At 43.2% G+C, this 20,015-nt stretch overlaps 1 protein-coding gene across 6 annotated transcripts in view; it reads right to left on the bottom strand.

The window, feature by feature from the left end:
* The window catches only part of KANK1 (KN motif and ankyrin repeat domains 1), a 128,786-nt gene that overhangs the window by 50,567 nt on the left and 58,204 nt on the right, over positions 1–20,015 (bottom strand). For all 6 annotated transcript variants that reach the window (XM_065047257.1, XM_065047259.1, XM_065047260.1 and 3 more), the window contains one exon: positions 478–594. In XM_065047257.1, coding sequence (XP_064903329.1) covers positions 478–514 — 37 coding nt within the window. In that variant the 5' untranslated portion in view covers positions 515–594. The remainder of the gene's footprint in view (positions 1–477; positions 595–20,015) is intronic.

Consider the following 20,015-nt stretch of genomic DNA (forward strand, 5'->3'; position numbering starts at 1 on the left):
ACATTTCCCTCCTAATGTTGCTTGGGAAATGCTTTTATATTTTGGTGAGAAGCCAGAAACAAAAATCAGCCTGATCAGTAAGGGTGACCACAAAGGGATGGGGATTCAATGTGTAAGAGCCGGTGAATCTCCTACGTTAATTACAGACACAGGTTAGCAATCATGGGACATTTTGGAGCAAACCCCTAGGCCAGTGCAGGTCCATGAACGCAGACAGCTCTGCATCCTGAGCGACTGAGCGCCCGCCAGCCTTTACATCTTCACAAACAACTTTCCACGCTTTAAATATTAAAAAGGTTATTTGGGTTGGTGGGGGAACAGACAGGCTCTGATCCACCAGGAAATTAGTTTTCAGTATTTAGTTTTAACTACTGTGACTTCACTTTCTTCTACTTCCACAATTTAAGAAAAAAGTGTTGGGTTTTGTTTTTTTTAAAATAATAATCCAAGGCGGGAAGCGCGTTCCCGATGAGTTACCTGTAGCGCTGCCGTTAGTATTTGCTGCGTAGGCCATGTTTGTTCAGTGACACATCCAGAGCTAGGCTGTTAGGTGTCATGCAAATGCCATGCGTCAAGTCCAACCAGACATGCAACCTGAAACAGACAAGAAAAAGGCAGTTAAAAACCGACAGTTTCAAGAAGTCACGTAGGTTAAGTATTAGGCATTTATGAGTGTTTGGTCTTATCTTCAGTGCAAACTTCACTCTACCGGTAACTTATGTTCCTCTTAATCAGTGGCCTATCTATCACAAAACGCACAGCTCTCCTGGCATCGGAAGCTGAATTGTGGCTCTCTGAAAATCCCTAAGGAGGACCACTGCTCTGCATCTGTCCTCGCCCAGCTGAATGTGCAATTGGCCTTGGATTTTTTGGTCTGCTTTGAGCTTTTTTGCATTTTGTCCCTAGCCTCCTTGTACCACAGCAGCTTCCTCACATTTGCTAGCACCTGTGTAAGTTTTAAACTACCCAAAGGTTATGATTTTTAGGTGAAGAGCACCTACGGAAGAGCTGTAGCAGCGAGCTAGGGGACTAGTTGCAATTTCCAAGCTCAGATGTGTCCCAGGGGAGGTGAGGACAGAAGGACCCACAGCAGACGCGTACAAACCACCGGCTGTATCCCCACCACCTCACAAGCTTGGCAGCTACTGCCTGGAACCTGTGTCGGGGACCAAAGCCATCACGGACCCTGGGCTGGGACGTGCATGGCGGACCATGAGACCATCCCCTGCAGGTCCCAGCAGTGACAGGTTTTCTGGGTGTCCGGTTTTCTTTCAACCCACATGTGGCAGATTCAACCAAGAAGCAGCGCCTGGCTGACCCTCAGGCTGGGGGTACAGGAAAAGGGTGCTGTCACCGCCAAGCGAGAGGCAGAAGCAAAACCAGCAGCAGGTCTGGGACCAGCTGTCTGGCTCTGCAAAGCCAGCCTTGCCTGGTCTGCCACAGGGCTCCAGCTCCTCCTCCTTGCCCACCATGGGGGCAGCCTGACCACAGCGCTCATCCTCAGAGCAACAGGTTTGACTCCTCTGGGGCTGCAGAGACACCTCCTCTTGGCTCTGCTTCAAGTTTTCTACCATCCAAACAGCATTTTATTTTGTTGACTCAAATAGGTGGAGCTTAGGTGTACGAAGAACACCCTGCTTCACCGACCCCAGTCTGACTCACGCTGACAGCTGCTCAACAAACCAGTCACATTTTTCCAATTATATTTGATTTGGCTCTGACAGTACGTGTGTGGAAGTATTTAAAAGCTAAGAAGATTAGCAAAGGAAAAGAAAATCCAGAAATGAATTAATGCAAGCACAATGCGAATCTGAGTCAAAGGTTTACCAACTGATAAAGCAGCTGTCTCTTAAAAGTGACACCGCTCCATCACAATGGGTTAATACAGCTTAGTTTTCCCCTTCAAGGAACACAAGCACAAATCACTCCATTTTTAGTACAATCCTGACATCAGTTTTCCAAGAATGCAGAAAGACCTCCATTGCAACTCCTCCTCCCCAAGCTCTGCTGTATACTCTTAAATTTATGACCCATTGCTGAAAGGAGGGCAGGACATGAAGCTATCATGAAGACTGTACAAGCAAACATCTACAAACAACAAAATAAAGCAGATATCCAGCACAGACTATGACGCAAAGAGGCCCATTACAAGATTCTAGGCATAACAATAACGATCAGATTTCTGAAACAATGAAACATGGTGAAATAAAAATAGAAAAGCATGTTGCTGGCTGAGTTTGCAGCCAGGACTGAAGCTTGAAATCTGGGAGCTTTTAGGAAAATATTAACTACTTCCCTCCAAAGGCAGAAATACTAAAATATCATTCCCATCAGGACATAAAGTTATGCTTTAAGTTCAAAAAAGGCAACTTTTACCGAGTCACAATGAATGCTTACTGAAAATCTTCATCCGTCCCCATGTTAAGTTTCTCAGGACAGCCGCTGTCTCAGGACAGGCCACACTTAGCTGGACATTAGACACTCCCACCAGTGCACCCAAGGGTAAACAGGGCTGAATTAATTCACCCGCCTCTAATTTGTTATGCAGAGCTCTGTGCTTCTCACTAGCACGAGGTGTCCTTGCTTGCTTTCACTATATATATTTACTGTACGCTGCTGAAGCAGAAGGCTTGTACCACTGTAAACCTAACCAACAAAGCACAGTAAAATACCCCCACTGTCTCAGATAGCCCTCGCCTTACCGGGCAACTCATGTTCTGCAGATCTGCAGCTTCCTATCCCACCAGAAGCACAGAGAGCTCAAGGGAGCCTGCTCAGGAATAAAAAAGCCAAAGTCCTCCAGGGTCCTGTGTCAGCACTTGTGCAGGGGTGGATGTAAGTGAGCTCCCTGAGCTAACGCTGCTCACACCACCCGCTGCACTAACGCTTGGACAAGAGGATGGGTATGGACACATGGGTGAGAGCATGCCTCGTGGAAAACCCACGTCTTTTAGGTGCAGTGCAGTCCCAAATGAGAGCAGGTCAACTGCAGAAGTGAGCCCTGGCTTACAACCCACGCTATGGCATGCCTGGAAACTCGTAATGGGTTTAGAAGTAAAATGTGGTAAGCTTCATCCTGTCGGTTTCAAAAACACTAGTCACCATCACAGGCAGGCATGGGAAGAGCTTCCCAATGATGAGAAACTAATGTAGTTGAGGTAGGATTGACATAAAATTAATAAGACACTGCTGAAAGCACGAACAGGGCCTCAGGTCTACATTTTATTGTGGCTTAGAGAGATGTAATTGACCTCGTACAAACTCCCTTCTGGGTACACTTCTCAAAGTGGTGCAGGCTTAAGTACCTCCACTGAGAAACAAACTCATCTTTAGTTAAAACAAACATGCTTCTGAGCTTAAGTGAGGATTAATACAATAATTTAGGAAGCAAATTCCATCTAACAGGAAAAAAAAAGATAAAAACATGGAGTCTCATAATATGCTACAGAGGTAAGTGGAAGAAATTAAATTTTTTATTTATTTTTAAGATGAAATGTAACTGCAGTTGACAGCCTGCCTTTTAAACAGCTGTCGAAGTATGGAAAAATTCTGATCTATCGCAGCAGACTCCTTGGAGGAAGGCGATTTACACTGCTTTGAGACACAGCATTGGGAACTGGATTTCTGAAACTGCACCAGCATGTGCATGGACCATTTTTAGAAAGGCATTGAATGTTCTTCTCCAGCAACACACACCCCAACCGCTGCATTTCAACAAAAGTGTGTTGTGTGGGCAAGGCACAGGACAACACTGGAGACCAGCTGAAATAAACAGAGGAGGAAAACAACCTGCTCCACACTGAAACATGTTCTCCAGTACAGACACCTTGCAAAAGAAAATTGGTAGAGGAGCTTATATATTCAATTCCTAACTCTTCAACTTTCTGCCCATGTGTTTTTACATGCTCACTCCATGCCTGCCTGCGAATACCATGATTTGCAGACCCCAGGGCAAATGCAAAGCAAGCAGAGACTAGCTATATGAAGCGTTATTGCTCAGCGAAGCAGTTGTTTAAAGTGTTTTGAATTAGATATTCAAACTCTCTTCTGCCCTGAGGTTCAATAGCAGAAACCTTAAACACACATGATCCTCAGTTTCTACAAACTGTCACGACACCCAAGCTTTTACAGGTTTTTCCAGAATGGTGATTCTTTAGACAGAACACGAAGCCTATGTCCTAATCCTGTCCTAGTCACAAGGGACAAGAACCTTGCTTCTTCTTTGTCTTGCATCCTGTCAGTTCACCTACACCTACGCCAGTATTTCTGCACCAGCAATATCTTGGTAAATACACATCTGTTCTGGCATCCACGCAGAAGAGCTGCAGACTGAAGATACACCAACCTTGCAGAAGATCCAGGCTCCCACTTCGGCCTGATATGTGCAAGAGATGGTTAAGATAGAAAACAGTTGAGGTTTGATCTAGGAGCAGTTATAGAGTGACATGTTGGCAACACAGTAATGAAGAGAGAAACTGAACTCAGCTCTTAACCCAGAAAAGCAATCATGAAAGTCCTCCTGTCCAGGGGCTGCCGTCATGTGTGGGAAATGGTGATGCATAAATGCTTGTGGGATTCAAGATAGGCCTTGGCTTCCCAGACAATGGGGCTTCAGGCTAAGTAGATATGCATATAACTTTTTTTCTCATGGCACACACAGACTGTTAAGAGTAAACAGTCACACCAACCACTCAACACAAGCTCCAGATCTGCAGATATCTTGAACCACTCACAGGGTGAGCGTGGCTGAGACACTAAGACGCTGCTTCGCAAGATCTGGACCAAGAGCGCGAGCATTGTGGGGCAGAGCTGTGCGGGATTCAAAGGTACTGGCTCCCAGTTGTTCAGATGGATGCGGTCAGAGGATGGTCCCATGAGGGAAACCAGCGCTGCAATGCTGTCCAGTAAGTGCAAAGGGTGATGAAATAGGCCTGGGATAGAGGGTTTTGACAGAACAAGTCTACCCACGAGACGCAACCCTCGAGGAAGAACTGGTACACTTTGCCACACATGCAGGTCATCCCATCAGTAGAACTTGCCCAGTTTCATTCTGCAAGATACTGATAACATTTGCAAAGAAGAGCCAAGAGACATGCAAAATGCATCTAAGCGCAAGGATGGTAGTTCTTCTAGTTGGAAGAAGAAATTGGCATTGGAAATCCTTCCTCCTGCTTAGCCACAGGGGCCAGCACTTCCCAAACCTGTGCATCTCTGCAGGAAATGGGAATGTTGGCAACCTAATTCATATCCTCAACTAAATATGCCAGGTGCAATTTAAATGAAGCAAGGGCTGAAGTCAGCAGCAGCAAAAGAGAAAGTGTGTGGGGAGTTGATCTGTGGTTGGATCTACTCTGGGAGAATGACTGTGTATCTCACTGGTATGTTCTTTTCAATCTTACCCTTACTGGTAGTTGTGTTCTTCTCCATATGTTTATCAAAACAGGTGGCCAATAAACAGGCAACGTTTGTAAGGAAGATTAAAAAAATTACTTAAAAAACAGGTAAGAATGCAGGTATATGAGGATGTTTTTCAGGTCAGATGCAGAGCGGTCAACTTTAAGATAAGGGTAAACTGTGAATAATTTTCAGTTTCACTTAATTATTTAATCATGTAACAATTCACTCATTTACATACTTTATAGAGTTAATGTCTTTTTAATGTTGTATCCAAATCACAAGCAAAACTATTTAAATTCAGTTGCCGCTACTAACTGAACAAACTACATCACTAGCATAGGTGTTTGCCTAGGCCACCCTAAAGCACCAAAGTAAAAATTCCCTGGGATCAGTGTTTCCTGCAGCCTCTCTCATGCAGCCGTCTGTTGTGGTTCAGCACCTGCCATCAGCAGAGATGATACAGAGATGATTCTCACTATATGCAATATGACAAGCAATTTATTTTGGACTATATTTAAGCCAACACCAAAAAAAAAGTAATCTCTCACAACTGTATGCTTTTTTTCTGCAGGATGTGCAGTATGATGGGAGCAAAAGAAGCCTTGTAAATCCTTTCAACAGGCAAGTTAATTAACAAGATATGGCTATGGTCAGCATGAATTTACCTGCCTACCTTCCTCACTCCTTCCATTTAAGGCACTGGCCTGTAAAATGTCTCTTTACAGCAGAGCTCCAGGCGAAAGCTGAGCTAAGCTCTGTTAAGAGGAGAATGATGGCTCAGAAACTCTGGGACCTGAGTCAGCAAACCAGAGAACAGTCAGAGTGCTCCTAGCCAGGGCATATGCATCCCTTCTGCCACAAAACCAAAACCAATCAAACCCGACCCTGAGCTTCATAGCTTTTGAACCACAAACTCCCAATTACTGCAATGCTAGGCTCTAATTCTCAGATTATGTTGGAATTAACCATTAGTCACTTTCATGGGTATGTCCTAAACTGTCTTCCCCCTGCCTAAGCAGAACAACATTAAACTGCCTGCCTGCCTTGTTATTTCTGCAAGCAGAGAGTAAATGTACAACCTTCAGTAACATAAGGGTTTGAGGGGTTTTCTTCAGCATACTTGAAAATGGTCCCCTCTTAATCTCCCCTTCTACAAAGCTTCTGCTTCATGCTCCCATGTCACCTACCTGCTGCATAGGAGCTGGGCTTTACTGGGCTGCTTTTGGTACAGAAAACGCCTCAGAAAAATGACATACATGAGAATCTTTCAATCCTTCTAGCTACCCTAAATAACCCAGTGATTTCCTGAATTTCCTCCAGTATTGCTCTGTCACTTTGGCCAGCAGTGACAGCAATGCTCTACTATCTGCTGTTGGGTTTTAGTTTCCTTTCATATGGAGTTATCCCAAGTAGGTCGGGAGGATCCAGAAAAGAAATCAGCTGTTCTACACAAGACACTCATTAACTTGCCGGTACTAAGTAACAGTGGTTGGATTTCAAAATACCACCCAGCAGACACAAACATAACAAGCATCCTGTGGAACCAGACAAATAGTCCATATAGATGATCTTGTTTTCAATACTGGCAACAAGAGATTATGAGTTACAGTCCGTGCTTCTCTGCTCTCTCAGCACCAACAATTGTTGGATTGGGAATGTCTGAAGGCAAATCCTTACCATGTCACTTCAATATTCACTTAAGTCACCTGTGAGCTCAACTAGGCCCTTTCTGACCCTTCTGATGCCACCTGCCTCTGCTGCCTCCTAGGGCAGGAAGTCCCAGGCTGCCAATACCCAATGCATGCCTTTTTCTTGTTTTAAACTGATGTCCTACAAATTTTACTGAGTGCCACCAAATTTTTGTATTGCAGGACTTGGCGAACATCAGTGCAGATTCAGTTTATCACACACCATTTGTGATTTTATAAGCCTCAATCTTCTCTCCCAGCTCATAAGGCAACTCCATCCCCAGATCATTTTACTTGCCCTAATTTGAACCCTTTCATGTATACTCATCATATGAAGGCCCTCATAATGAATAACATCTTATTAAAAACTGTCTCTAAGAATGGTCTTATAAAATGTGGTTAAGTACATTCAATACTTTTCTCAGGGTAACCAAGCTTGCCTATAATAACCAGCTAACACGAGAAGGGAAACCTCAATTTTAGTAATTATTATCAGGCAAGAAATAAACCAAAACAAAATTTACCTGCAACAAACAGCTTTCCCTAGTATAGGCCAGAGGTTGGCAGCAGCCCTCCCAAATATCCAAATGTACATCAGGCCAACCTTATGGACTTTAGGTAGCCATACCTGTTCTCCAAGATCCAGCAGACTCACTGTCAGCCAGCCGTGGCAACTCTCACTATTTTCTCACTATCAGGATCAGTGTTCATTAGTAAAATTACCTCTATATATGGATTCTGTACATCATAGGTGGCGTGCTTTTGTCACTCCTGATAAAAAAGGACACCCTGTCCATATAGAACTGGGCTAAAATCTTCTTGGTTTGTCCAGTCTGCTGACTTAGTGGTCCATGTGTAATGTGCAGGAGTGTGATCTTCCCTCACATGCTGTGAGCCTGGACATGGACAGGTATGCTCAGATGACAGCCATCACACAGTGCTGCAAGGTCCCCACACAGCCAGCAGCCTCCAGACAGTCTCAGACAACGCAGATCTTCTTGCAGTCTTTCCTGACAACATCATTGTCATCACATTACAGAAAAACAACCCCCCAAAAAAACACTTAGAAGGCTGCACAGTGTTGTAACTTAGAAACCTGTCTCTGTTTATACTTGAGAAGAAAAAATTCTGCTAGAAAAAGAAACACAATCCAGCACAGAAAAGAAAAAAAAAAACAAACCAAAACAAAACACTTTCCTATTTTATACCTGAAATTCCTGGTGGGTGATGTGGAAGACACTCCCTTTGGTTTATGCCAGTGAATAATGAGTCACATGAAAGCACATGAATTCAGGCCAGTATGATATTGCTGTTGGTTGTAATGCTTGCTGTGACAGGGAACCCAAAGGATGCAACTGGGCTACCCACATTTTTCTTGTGGAGAAGTGGGAAGGATGAGATGTCTATGTTTTGAAGCAGTTCTGTCTAATCATTCTTCAAGAGGGAAACAAAACATGTGCTGAGCAGCATTTTCATCCACCATGACAAAGACCTGAATCCAGCACCAGTAACAAATGAAGAGTCTTCAAAAACGTGTGTTAAGTTAGGCGAGGAATGACTGCACAGTGGGGATGATCCATGCCTGCCAGCTGCAGTATACCTGTGGCCTCCCAGCACTGACAACCCCGGAGCTGCTGTGCCTGGCACAAGGAGCGGTTCCACCTTCTCTACAGCGTATCCATAAACCACCAATCACACCTGTTCACTCAGCATGGCAGGCAGAACACAGCATCCTTTTCACTCGCTCGCCTTAAGCATTAAAGACTGAACAACAATTGTAAAAACACATCCGCAGGTCCCAATACTCTGAAATCAATTCACTTATTTAAAGTGAATATAAAGGCTGATAAATTTGAAAGTTGAGATGAATAAACCAATCAATAATGTTTATAAACAGCTCATTAAATGTACTATGATCTCATTTACACTTAGCATCTAAGACAAGCTGCACGGATTTTAAGGCACAAACTCTGGTAAACAGACAAATTTAACTCTTCAGCAAAGTGTCCAAGAATTTAGTTTCTGGTGACAGTTGATACGCAGTGGCACAAACATGAATCATATTTAGAGGCAGACAGCCAAATCTTGGTCTGTCTCTTCTTCTGATTTTAGGTCTGAGATGCTATACATAGAACAACTATAAATCTGATATGACAAAAAGGTGGAATGCATTGCAACCGTGATACTGTGGGACAGTTGCTAACTAAATTTAAAGACTTTTGTCTAGCAGCATTTGCCCATGTAGCTATTCCATGCTGGTCCCAGCTGAAAGTGTATCTTTACATGAGGCAGCTCCACCAGCAGATCAGCTTTGTCCCCATCTAGCCCTAAATACTGCTTCCTGTGCCAAAAACAAGATCTCAAATACTCGTATGTTTTTTATTTCTTTTCCTACTAATAAGGGTACTGTGGACTTCAATATCAACCAGTCCTTACCATACAGGAAGAGATAAAATTATTGTGTTTTTTTTCCACAGTGCAAATGGAAAACTTTACGGGCAAGAAGACACTATTCCAAGGGACAGTCTCGCAGTTTTCCTCTATCACAGTATACAACAGAGGACTATAAAGTCCTACTCTCCGTGTGACTCTACAGCCCACACCACCAACATCCATCACTACTAAATGCTAGACTGTGTCTACAAGCTCAATATTAACATGGGACCATTTATCTTTCAGTTGCTGTGGCCCTTTGGAAATGTGTGGGGAACCTGTCTCCTCACAACTTTTCCATTGCACTGAGACCACAAACACAACCTCCTCTTGGTAGAGAACACACTCAGGACAGCCCCCAGGCTGCCTTCCCCTCCCACCCCATCACACAGCATCCCTCAGAAACAGCCAGCATGTGTGCACAATTTTTCTTGCCTCCTCCTGTGGCCACAGACCATCTCTCTGAGGCTTTTTGCATTCATCCCAGGGATAAGCAGGTTTCTCTGGTCCCTCCACCGAAGCCACCATCTCCACACCACAGCCTGTGGAGTGCAATGCTGCACAAGCTGGCAGGAGGGCCAAGGGATGTCACTGCCGCAAAACCTGCCAGCCAGCCCACCGCATGCAAAATCACCTCTCATTACTGAGCACGCAAAGAGTCACCAAACCCAACCAACGTTTTGACCTGGAGCTGGCATGAAGGAACTGGAGACTTGCCTGGCAGCACCTGCAGTGGAGCACAGTTGAGCCAGGCTCGCTCAGTATCTCCAAAGAGTTCCTGCTCATCAGCGCACAGAGAAGACTTGTCAGCTTTCTGCAAGTGTCATGTTGCCTCTGCCTTGCATATGGCAAAAAACACCTTTCTGCATGTGGCCACCTGCAGAGAACTTACCCACCCAAAGGAGGGGACCACAAGTCGGGGCAATGCTCTTGTCCCTCACAGGGGGTGTTCCTCTCTGCCGCCTAGTCAAACCAATACTAAAACAACCTGTTACTTATGTTCAGGGACTTTGTCATTTAATCCAAGTAATTTAAGTCAGCCTAGAGTTCACATAATCTGTCTTCCTCCTTCTCAGTGAGAGGGTGAGCTAATGCTTGTGTTAATTATCCAAAGCATCTTCTCATGCTCCTGCCCCCTGTCTTTCAAACAACTGTGTGGTGGCAAGTTCTGAGAGGTGCCAGTATAGACAAAAATGTGCTGATTAACTAAGTGCACAAGAACTTCACCTTAGGGAGCTTGCACCTATGGATTCTCATATAAAGCCCTGCATCTGGTTGCTGGCATGAGCCACTCCACCACAAGGAACCAAGGAGACGGAGATGCTCACAAGCAAGAAGATGTCCTGTTGTTGGGACGTGTGTAGCACTATTGCCACATGCAGCATCAAGGCTCAGCACTAACACTCATTTTTGCACCAGTCAGTCACATCCCAATAAACTCAGCTTTCATTCATATTGTCTATCAGCCAAAACTACATCTCAGTGCTGACTCGAGCAGACACGCTTTATGAACAAGGGGCCATCTATATCTTACAGTACACGTCAAACTAGAATCAAATTTGAAATTCCCCAAATGACGTATAGATCTGAAAGTCACCTTCCCACAACCCCGAGACAGTAGATCAAGTCCAGCACAAACTACAAAGGCTGTACCTTTCTATGGAGATCCATAAATATGTTACCTTTAAAACCTTTCTGTCTGATGTATTATTGGATATCAGCGCATTAAGAAATAGCAAAATAAGATGTGTCTTTGTCAGTCACCATGTGAGCACACAGACATAAACAGATAGCAGTACATCTTTCACCACTAACCAAATTCTGGGAAAAAAGCAATACAAAAACATAATCTCCTGAAAGGAACACAGCAGCACTGCCAATGAAGCAATGTGTCTTCAATGTCATCCATGTGTGTTCCTCCGCAGAAGGCCACTCCTAGGCAGGAAACTATGTGGCATGTATAGAACTAAAACTGAATCACATGTTCTGAGTAACAAAAGAATGGCTTTCATATTCACTTTCATTATCTGGAGAGCAAAATAATCTGCAGCACACTGTCCTCCTCAAACCATACCGCCAAGGCGCTGAAGAGGGGAACGTTCTTTGTGAGGTTATTCCCATCCACATCTTGCTTCCCCAGGAAGCCAAGCCAGTATTTCAAGCTCTCCCCACCCCCAGTGCCCATGAATTTGTAATTAAACACTCAGCCACAAGACAGCCCCATGCAGCAGTGACTGAGCAAATACACAGCTAAAAGCAGATCCAAATATCATCTTGGAAGAACTGCAAATCAGAAAATATACAACTTATTTACACCTGTCCCCCTTTTCCCTCACTCCATGCGTAATCAGGAACGGAGCTGCTGAATTTGAACAAGATTTAGTTTCTGGTTTTCTGGGTCAGAGCAGAACTTAAAAGTCCCTTCTGCAGCCAGTGTAATTTTCCTACAAAGCCTAAAAATAGTGGGTTTTACTGATAAATATAATATTTTACTGATGTTAAATCTTGATAAATATTTTTAGAGAAGGGTGTTATAGCACAAGTTCTCTCCCTGGCTTGTTCTTGGATACGGTGAAGCTCTTTTCCCCCACCTTACTTAATTTGGAGGAACTACTTATTTTTACCGTTTCTGTCACCAAGGATGCATGCGCTTTGCCCAGGGCTAACCAGCCTTAATTTCCATCTGCTCCTATTCCTCAGAGCAACAGGTCCAGTGCCAAAAAACAAGCAGTGGGAATTGTTATGTTACAAGGTAACAGTACACTTTAGGATTAAAGACCTCCGCAAATACCTTCCCTCCTACTACTTCTGATTTCTTAATTTTCCAAAGCTATGTAATCACCATATAAGGAAATACTAACTTACTCTTTGCTTCTGTCTGCTGTAGTGGAATGACTTGCCCCCCCCCCCCCTTACAATACAATAGCAAAAGCAAGCACAGAATTTACAACTGAATTTCTGATGACGTATTTGTTGCTAATTATTAATCTATGTTTCCCGCTTTGTTTCTGACCATGTACATCCAGAAGCAAAGTGCCACCAAGAAAATGAACAAAAAGAATGCGGCGTCCTGCTGTTATCCCACAGTGAATTTTCAAAAGCAGAAAGTGTAAGCTAAGCAAGTATTTCCTTAAGTAAATATTTCATTTTCCATTCCCTGTTTCTAAATGCCATTACCTATCTTGTATATACATACTTACACACAGGGCATATCCCACGTTGTGCCATTAAGCAATACCTTAAATAAAAGGCTAAGAAATTAGATAGCACTGTACTTAGAAATATTGTACATTTCCCTAGACAAAAAAAGCAGCTCCACGTTGAGAGAGGCTGTCACCAAGGTGGAAGGAAGATCTCTGCAATCTTTTCTGCTGGGAAACACCTTGTTGAGAAAAACATGCTCTGATCTTCAAAGAGTACGAAAGTACAGAGTACAAAACACTGCCACAGTTTACCCCTACTAGTACTCAATTGCCAGTATGAAATACAAGCTTGTAAACAGGATAACTTTTCCAACATAGTAAAAGGGTATCTGCTTCACCAGAAAAAAATGGAAAGAAGGGAGAGAAGCATCAGGCAAGTGATACTAAGACAATGTTTGTGGAAGAGAAACTTCAAGTACTGAAATGTTGAATGGAGTGTGTGAATTATTATTTTAAAGCTGTGATTTAAGAAGTAGACTATATTTATATGTACAACTGAATATTACCATTCAAGTGTTTATTTTTGCTATCCACTATTTATTTTACAGCACATTTAGAATTGGCAAAAGGAAAAAAAAAATATTACAGTTATCCTAGTTATTTGAGGATATGAACAGATTTCAGTATGCTGCTTACCTGCTGCCATCACACTGAAAGCTGACTGCTATTAAAATAGGACATTACTATGAATGAGAAAAGGCTAGTTAGGTCACACATCAAAATAAAGTTCTAAAAGGGTGAAAGCCAGCATTAGTTCCCTTCTAAGTATAGCTAAAATTCATAATATGATAGCTCAGGCACATGAGCCTATAAAGACACACAGATAAGTGCTATTTTCATGAGCAGCTGTGAAGTAGGACATGCTCTATAAAGGCCAATTTTAAGAAAGGTAAATGGTGCTTACATAACAAAACTCCTATGGAAAGTTCTTCAGTTTGCATCACCTCTACTCTCACCAAAATTAGGAAAGCAGATGGTAAACATGGACAGATCTAAACTGCAGGTCAAGCCTTACTGGGCACCACCCACCTCACAAATCGATGTGCAGATTCACAGCACGTTATTCACTGTGAAGTACACTCATGGCTGACAGCATAAAAAATAACTGGATGACTGTAAACTTTACGCTTAACTGAAGTCCTGTAGCTGCAGCATAAAACCTGACAACTTCATATGCATCTCTCTGTATCTGTTCAAGTAAAATTAGCTCTCAACTAGTTTTAAGAGAACGGTTGTATTTTTCTCTTGGTGCATAAACCACAGGGCAACAGTTGATTTAGAATAACAACAAGGCAGCTATGATTACTGCTGACATTTGTAGTGGGTGGTGGTTTTTTTTCGAAATGGGGTCTCACCATGCTGCAGAATATCTCAGCCAGGTCACCAGCCGCTACCTGATATTGCATCTCAGATACCAGAATACGTTATTGAGAAACAGAAAAGGTTAACTTAGCAGTGGACATTGCAACTAGAAAAAGCAGACTGCAGAACATCACAGGTATTCAGCACTTAATTTGCCTTAGGAAGTTCATGGAGGACTTGCAGAAGCAGCAGAAGACTTTCAAAGTGTACTCAGGGAGTAGTTGCAGCAGGGAATCCCTGAGCCGCAAGAGATGGGAATATGCCCCTCCATGATCTAGGCTGCTCCCGGGTACAGGGGAAGGAGGAGCATAAAAAGCAGTCAAAACAATTTTTTTATCTAGTAGCAGTGTTAACAGCAGGATTTCTTGTTTCATAACTAATGGGATTTGTGTCTCAGGCAGGAGGTGGCCTTTCACATGAGAGCTATAAAGATGCATCAGTATCTTCAAGGCCAAAGCCAGCAGCTAGTCTTGACTGACCACCCTCTCAGCAAGATGCCCCCCATGAGCTCAGAGGGACCTGCGAATGCACGGCTCGTCATGGCGTTTACGTCTCTCTGCTGAGAGCTCTAGGCAGCCGATCTTGCTGCAGGACATGCACATAAACCCTGACTCCCCACACATGGTGACCTCCAGTTGCTCTGACAGTGCTCACTTACAGCAGTGTGTTTTGGAGGTAGGCAGCTTTTAGCTCGTATTGGAATAAACACAGCTGTGCATGCGAACGTGAGTCATACACCTTGCCTCTTGAAACATTCTGCATGTGGCTGCTTGTGGGAACAGCGGTTCCAGCTAAGGGGCCTTGGACAGGTTATACAGAAGTATGTTTTTTATGAGTGTAAGGGGTAATCTCAGATACCAGATACTAGCCCAGGCCAGTGAGAATGGTATCTCGGGTCAAAAAAACACCCCTATATGTATGATGTGTGAATGTTGGGCCTGGGCGTGTGAATGAGCGGGTCGGAACGCCGCTCACAAGATATGCATGGGAACGTGACTGAAAAGTCACAACTTGAGTGTGGTGTGTTTAGAATAACAATTTTTGGAAAAACCGTCTAACCTCTTGGCCCAGCCCTGTATCTGTAAACATATAAACTGAGAACTGTTAATAAAACGGAGCTCAGCTCTGCCTGGCTCTGCTCTCGCTGCTAACAAGAGCTCTGTGCCTGTGTGTCTCTGTCTGCGTTCCGGTGCGCGTCATTTCCAGTCGCTGCAGCTGCTACGCCCCAAAGAGCTACGGGCACAAACCTTCCCAAAAGTGCCAATTAGAAAGTATGGTTATGGATGCAAACTGGAACACAGGAGGTTCCACTTAAATATGAGAAGAAACTTCTTCACAGTGAGGGTGCCAGAGCCCGGACCAGGCTGCCCAGGGAGGTTGTGGAGTCTCCTTCTCTGGAGACATTCAAAACCCGCCTGGACACCTTCCTGTGTAACCTCATCTGGGTGTTCCTGCTCTGGCAGGGGATTGGACTGGATGAGCTTTCGAGGTCCCTGCCAATCCCTGACGTTCTGTGATTCTGTGAAGGCAAAACCTGAAGAGACCTAACATTTGGCAGCAGCTATTTGCTGGGAAAACAAGAGCATTAAAGATAAAAACATAAAAAAGGCAGCTTTAAGTAGTTCCACTTTGATTTATTGACTTGCAGAAACGAACAGCAGGAGAAAGAATGCAACTGTTGGAAGAACATTTGGTTCTCAGTAGCACACTTCTTGCTGATGCAAGGTGGGATGGAACAACAGAAATTGCTTCCTGTACTCTCTAGACCTGTGAAGACATCAGCCAACCCCTTCCAGAGCCTGCCAGATTAGTAGGTATTTACATTGCTGCAATAACAGAAAAGCATTCAAAGCAACAATGAAGATAACTCACTTTAAAAAAAACCCAACTAAATCTCTAGGAATCACAGCTACTCTATGCATATGAATATCATCTGTAAATATAAATTTCATTTTATTGAAAAGTGTTGATAAACACTGCAAGTTAATGTTGACTCATCATGGAAAGAAGCCACAACTACTGTCTAAAGATGTAATTTCTCCATGTGAACGCTTTTCAAGGCCTTAGTAACAGTAAAAAGAAATACTGCAGGCTGAGTTTCGGAGTTAATTAGAAATTATACGTTAATCAGTTCGGCTGTTTCTGAAGGAAGGACAAAGTAAAATCAGAGTGATAGCAAGCAGCACAAAGATACTTGGACGCTCCTTCAGAAACTGTGTTAGTTTCACCCATTCATCCTGCAGAGCAAAGTACTGTTCCACAAACCCTGTTGTCATTCACCAGGAGGATGACAGATGCTTGAGCTTCTTCCTCTGCAGCACTGGGAAGCGCTGCTCTTACAAACACAAACTGCTGCTCTTACAAACGCGAACTGCTGCCAATAGCATCTCAGAGTGAGATTTCAGAATAACACCAAATCACAGTATTTCAGAACAAAACAAGAGAGTTTCCACAAGAACAGAAGTTTTGCCCTATGCAACCACTGGTGACCACTGGTGTCTTCCTCTTCAGCGCCCAGACTTTCATTAATAGCAACAAAAATTAACTTTTAACATTCAAACCACAACACTCCTATCCTGTTTGCAGGATACTATGAAGGAATTACTTTTTCCTTTTTTTTTTTTTTCAGCTTCTGGTGTCAAGGTAAGTGGCTTCTAATCACCATCAGGTGGAATCTACACAATTTACTCCCAAATTTGCCAAAATCCATCAGTGGACATGGCAATGCATACCTCTATGGAGCAGCCACTAAAGGGAGTGGAGGGGAACAGAGATCAGACTTTTCAGTGTTCCTCATGGCCAGATGTGTTTTGCACCAGCTCAAAGTCACAGCATGGGTGGAAATTTGCATTGGTTAGAAGTAGGAGGAATAAATAACAGGAATAAAAGAGAACCAAATCTCCCAATGAAGTGTCTTAATTATTTCCTGCCAACTCTCTCACACCAACCTCTAATCCTAGACAAGATTAATCACTAATTTTATTGATTTATTGCCTTTATTCTTTATGTCCTAACCAGTGCATTCTTGACCTTACCCAATCTGCTGATTAAATTAAGGTTATCTACGTATATTATAAAATGAGAGTGTATCTATGGCATTGACTTGTGGCAGACTTCTGCTAGTTTTAGAAAACTTTCTTCAGACAATTTCTGACTCTATATACGGGTTTAATCAGGCAAATACTTCTGCTCTTGGTAAGACTGTAGTCCCTGCCCCTACACCACAGGTACTGCATTAGACTGCCTAACACTCCCAACCAACACAATTCAAAATAAAACAGGATAGGGAGACATGGTGCACACCAAGGGGCATCCCATTTTTGCCAGGAAAATTTCCTACATAAATATGGAGACTCCTCAACTAATGAGGGGCAGATTTCAAGGCACCATGAATCAAGGAGGCGTGAATCCACTAGAGGAGCTGCATCCTATATAGGAAGCGATCTTAGGAGAGTTCAGCTAGTAACATGCTAGGTGTGAATGCTACACCTTTACACTCCTAAAATACTCTGAATTTTGACTCAAATACCTACAGGATCTGTAAGCCTCCCTTGGTTTTAGGGGGGAGGTTTCACAGCAAATGGTAAAGGGACATTGAAAGCGGTCATCACCAAGACCAGCCTTCCCAGCCGGTTGCTCCCATGCAGCTTGCCAGTGGTCTGCACCGCTATTAGTTTGCACTACTTTGCCTTTGCTCCTGCAAGATAGTAATATCCCACAGAAGGCCCATTGAGAGAGCAAAAACAGCAGCAAAAAATAAAAAGACAAACCCACAAGGAGACACTGCAAATTTAGTAATCAAGTAATTCAGTTCCCTGACCAGCCTGCAGTGCTGGGATGCACTGAAGGCATCACGCACGGTGCTGCTGGTGCCCCATACGCCCCAAAAACACAGCGTGAGCTGCCATGTCCTGCCCTCCTGCCCAGCCACTTCTTTTAGCTTAAGGCAGCAGGTACTGCGAGCTGATAAACTAAAAGCTAACAGCAAGCACCAAGGTATAATTCCCACATATTTCACAGAGTGTCGTGGGGAATATTAATAATAGGTAGGTACAGGATGCACAAACACCCAACTTTCCCAGGCACTAGCGGTAAAAATATGCAAGCAGTGACTCGTGCCAACTGATAAGCAGCTGTTGCAGGAAGTTCACAATAGAGTCGAGCCCATGTTCAGAGCAGTCGCTGTGCACACACTCCGCTGGGATCAGAGCTCCCACGTGAGCCATGTGGCTGACCTTGTATCGGCCTGTTTATTGCTGTGAACCCACTCTGAAAATGCCTGAACTGTCCCAAAAAATTCACTGGTTGGTTGAACTCCATTAAATGAGGCCAAAACTTTTGGCAAAATTTCGCTCAGCTGGAGAGACGAAGTCCTCAAACTTGTAAACACTAACTTGTGACTCATTTCCTAAGCTTGGTCAGCCCCCCTGGGCAAAGCATACAAAGTGCTGACCAACAAACCCAGGTGCAGATGCCGCCAGGATTTTGCAAGGTGTGACCATTTTCCACCAAACAGTCTGATTCTCAATACTTACAAAAGACACAGGATATGTATAAACATATATCTATTTACTGATCAGACTGTAAAATATGAGTTTTTCAGCTCAATTTCAACTATTGAGGGCAAAACTGGGTAAGGCAGTGTAAAAACCGGTGGTAATATTAATCTTATTTACTGCAAAATGGCAAATAATCGGCAGACAGGTAAAAGGACCACAAATCTGATTTCCAAGCATTGTGGCTACTGCTTCAGGAAACTGTATGCTCCTCTCAGTTCAAACTAATTCAACCAGGATCTAATCAGGAGAGTTTCCTAAAAATCCCTGCAGAGAGCACCGGCCAAAGTTTTCTTTGGAATAATCCAACTTTTTCCTACAGAGGCTTCACTTCTGCAGGAGGCACCATATCAGCGAGACACAGCTGTACAAATCAAGCTTCCTTTTGCCCCTGGTCAAAGCACTGGCATTTAAAAATTGTTCCTGTCAACAAGTTCTTCCTCTCTTACTCACAGAAATATACTTGACTTCAAGCACACTCAGCCTAGTGGTTACAGCATAATGCAAACCAGTTATTACCCAATTTTCTGTAACTTTTATATTATAGCATGTATGTATTTCCATTTATCTTCGGTAGACCACAACCTTTTCATTGGCACTGCTAGCTCTCTTTATGGTCATCCATCACTCTAAACTGGGAGGAGGGATTGAGGTTTCTGTTTGTTTGTTTAGTACCACAGCGTTATACAAATAGCAATGATTCTTAATAAGCACCCCTAGGGAACCAGTATTCCAGAAATATTCCCCTACAATGGTTGTAGTGCAAATAATGTACTGGTGGAGGAGATCATGAAAAGAAACAGAGTGGAAAGGGTGTGGGGGCATTTATTTTAATTACTTTTTTTTTTTAAACTTAAAAAGGGGGAGGAGAAAAAGTAAAACATAATAGCTTTGTTACCCTCTTCCAACACAAGACAGGCAGAGAAAACAGAAGAGATGAAAACTGAAGCGTCCTTTTTCCATATATTTTTAACTTGGATATGCTGTGCATATTTACACACAACCCTAACTGCATTTTCTTTAACCAGAATGTATTTCCTAACTTTTTCTATTAAAACTGTCACTCCTTATTCACTTCAGAAGGAGAGCTGAACACTTACATAAGTGTACAGTAATCTGACCACATAATATATTGTGGCCCTAACCTCAGTATCCATTTCAAAACAAACTGGTAAGGTTAGAGATTGTTTTATTCCACGTTTAATTAAGCAAAATCCTAGTCATTTAAAAGAAACACAGTCTCTTCTCATGATGACAAATGAAGGAACCGCACCATTGACTAAACCACACCACCAATTAGTTTAACAGTTTAGCAAAAAGAGAAGCCTTGTAAGTGGTTGGAAGCCTGATTTTATTATCAGCATGAAGGACAAATT

The sequence above is a fragment of the Columba livia genome, chromosome Z (genome assembly GCF_036013475.1).
Source record: "Columba livia isolate bColLiv1 breed racing homer chromosome Z, bColLiv1.pat.W.v2, whole genome shotgun sequence".
Taxonomy (NCBI): Eukaryota; Metazoa; Chordata; class Aves; order Columbiformes; family Columbidae; genus Columba; species Columba livia.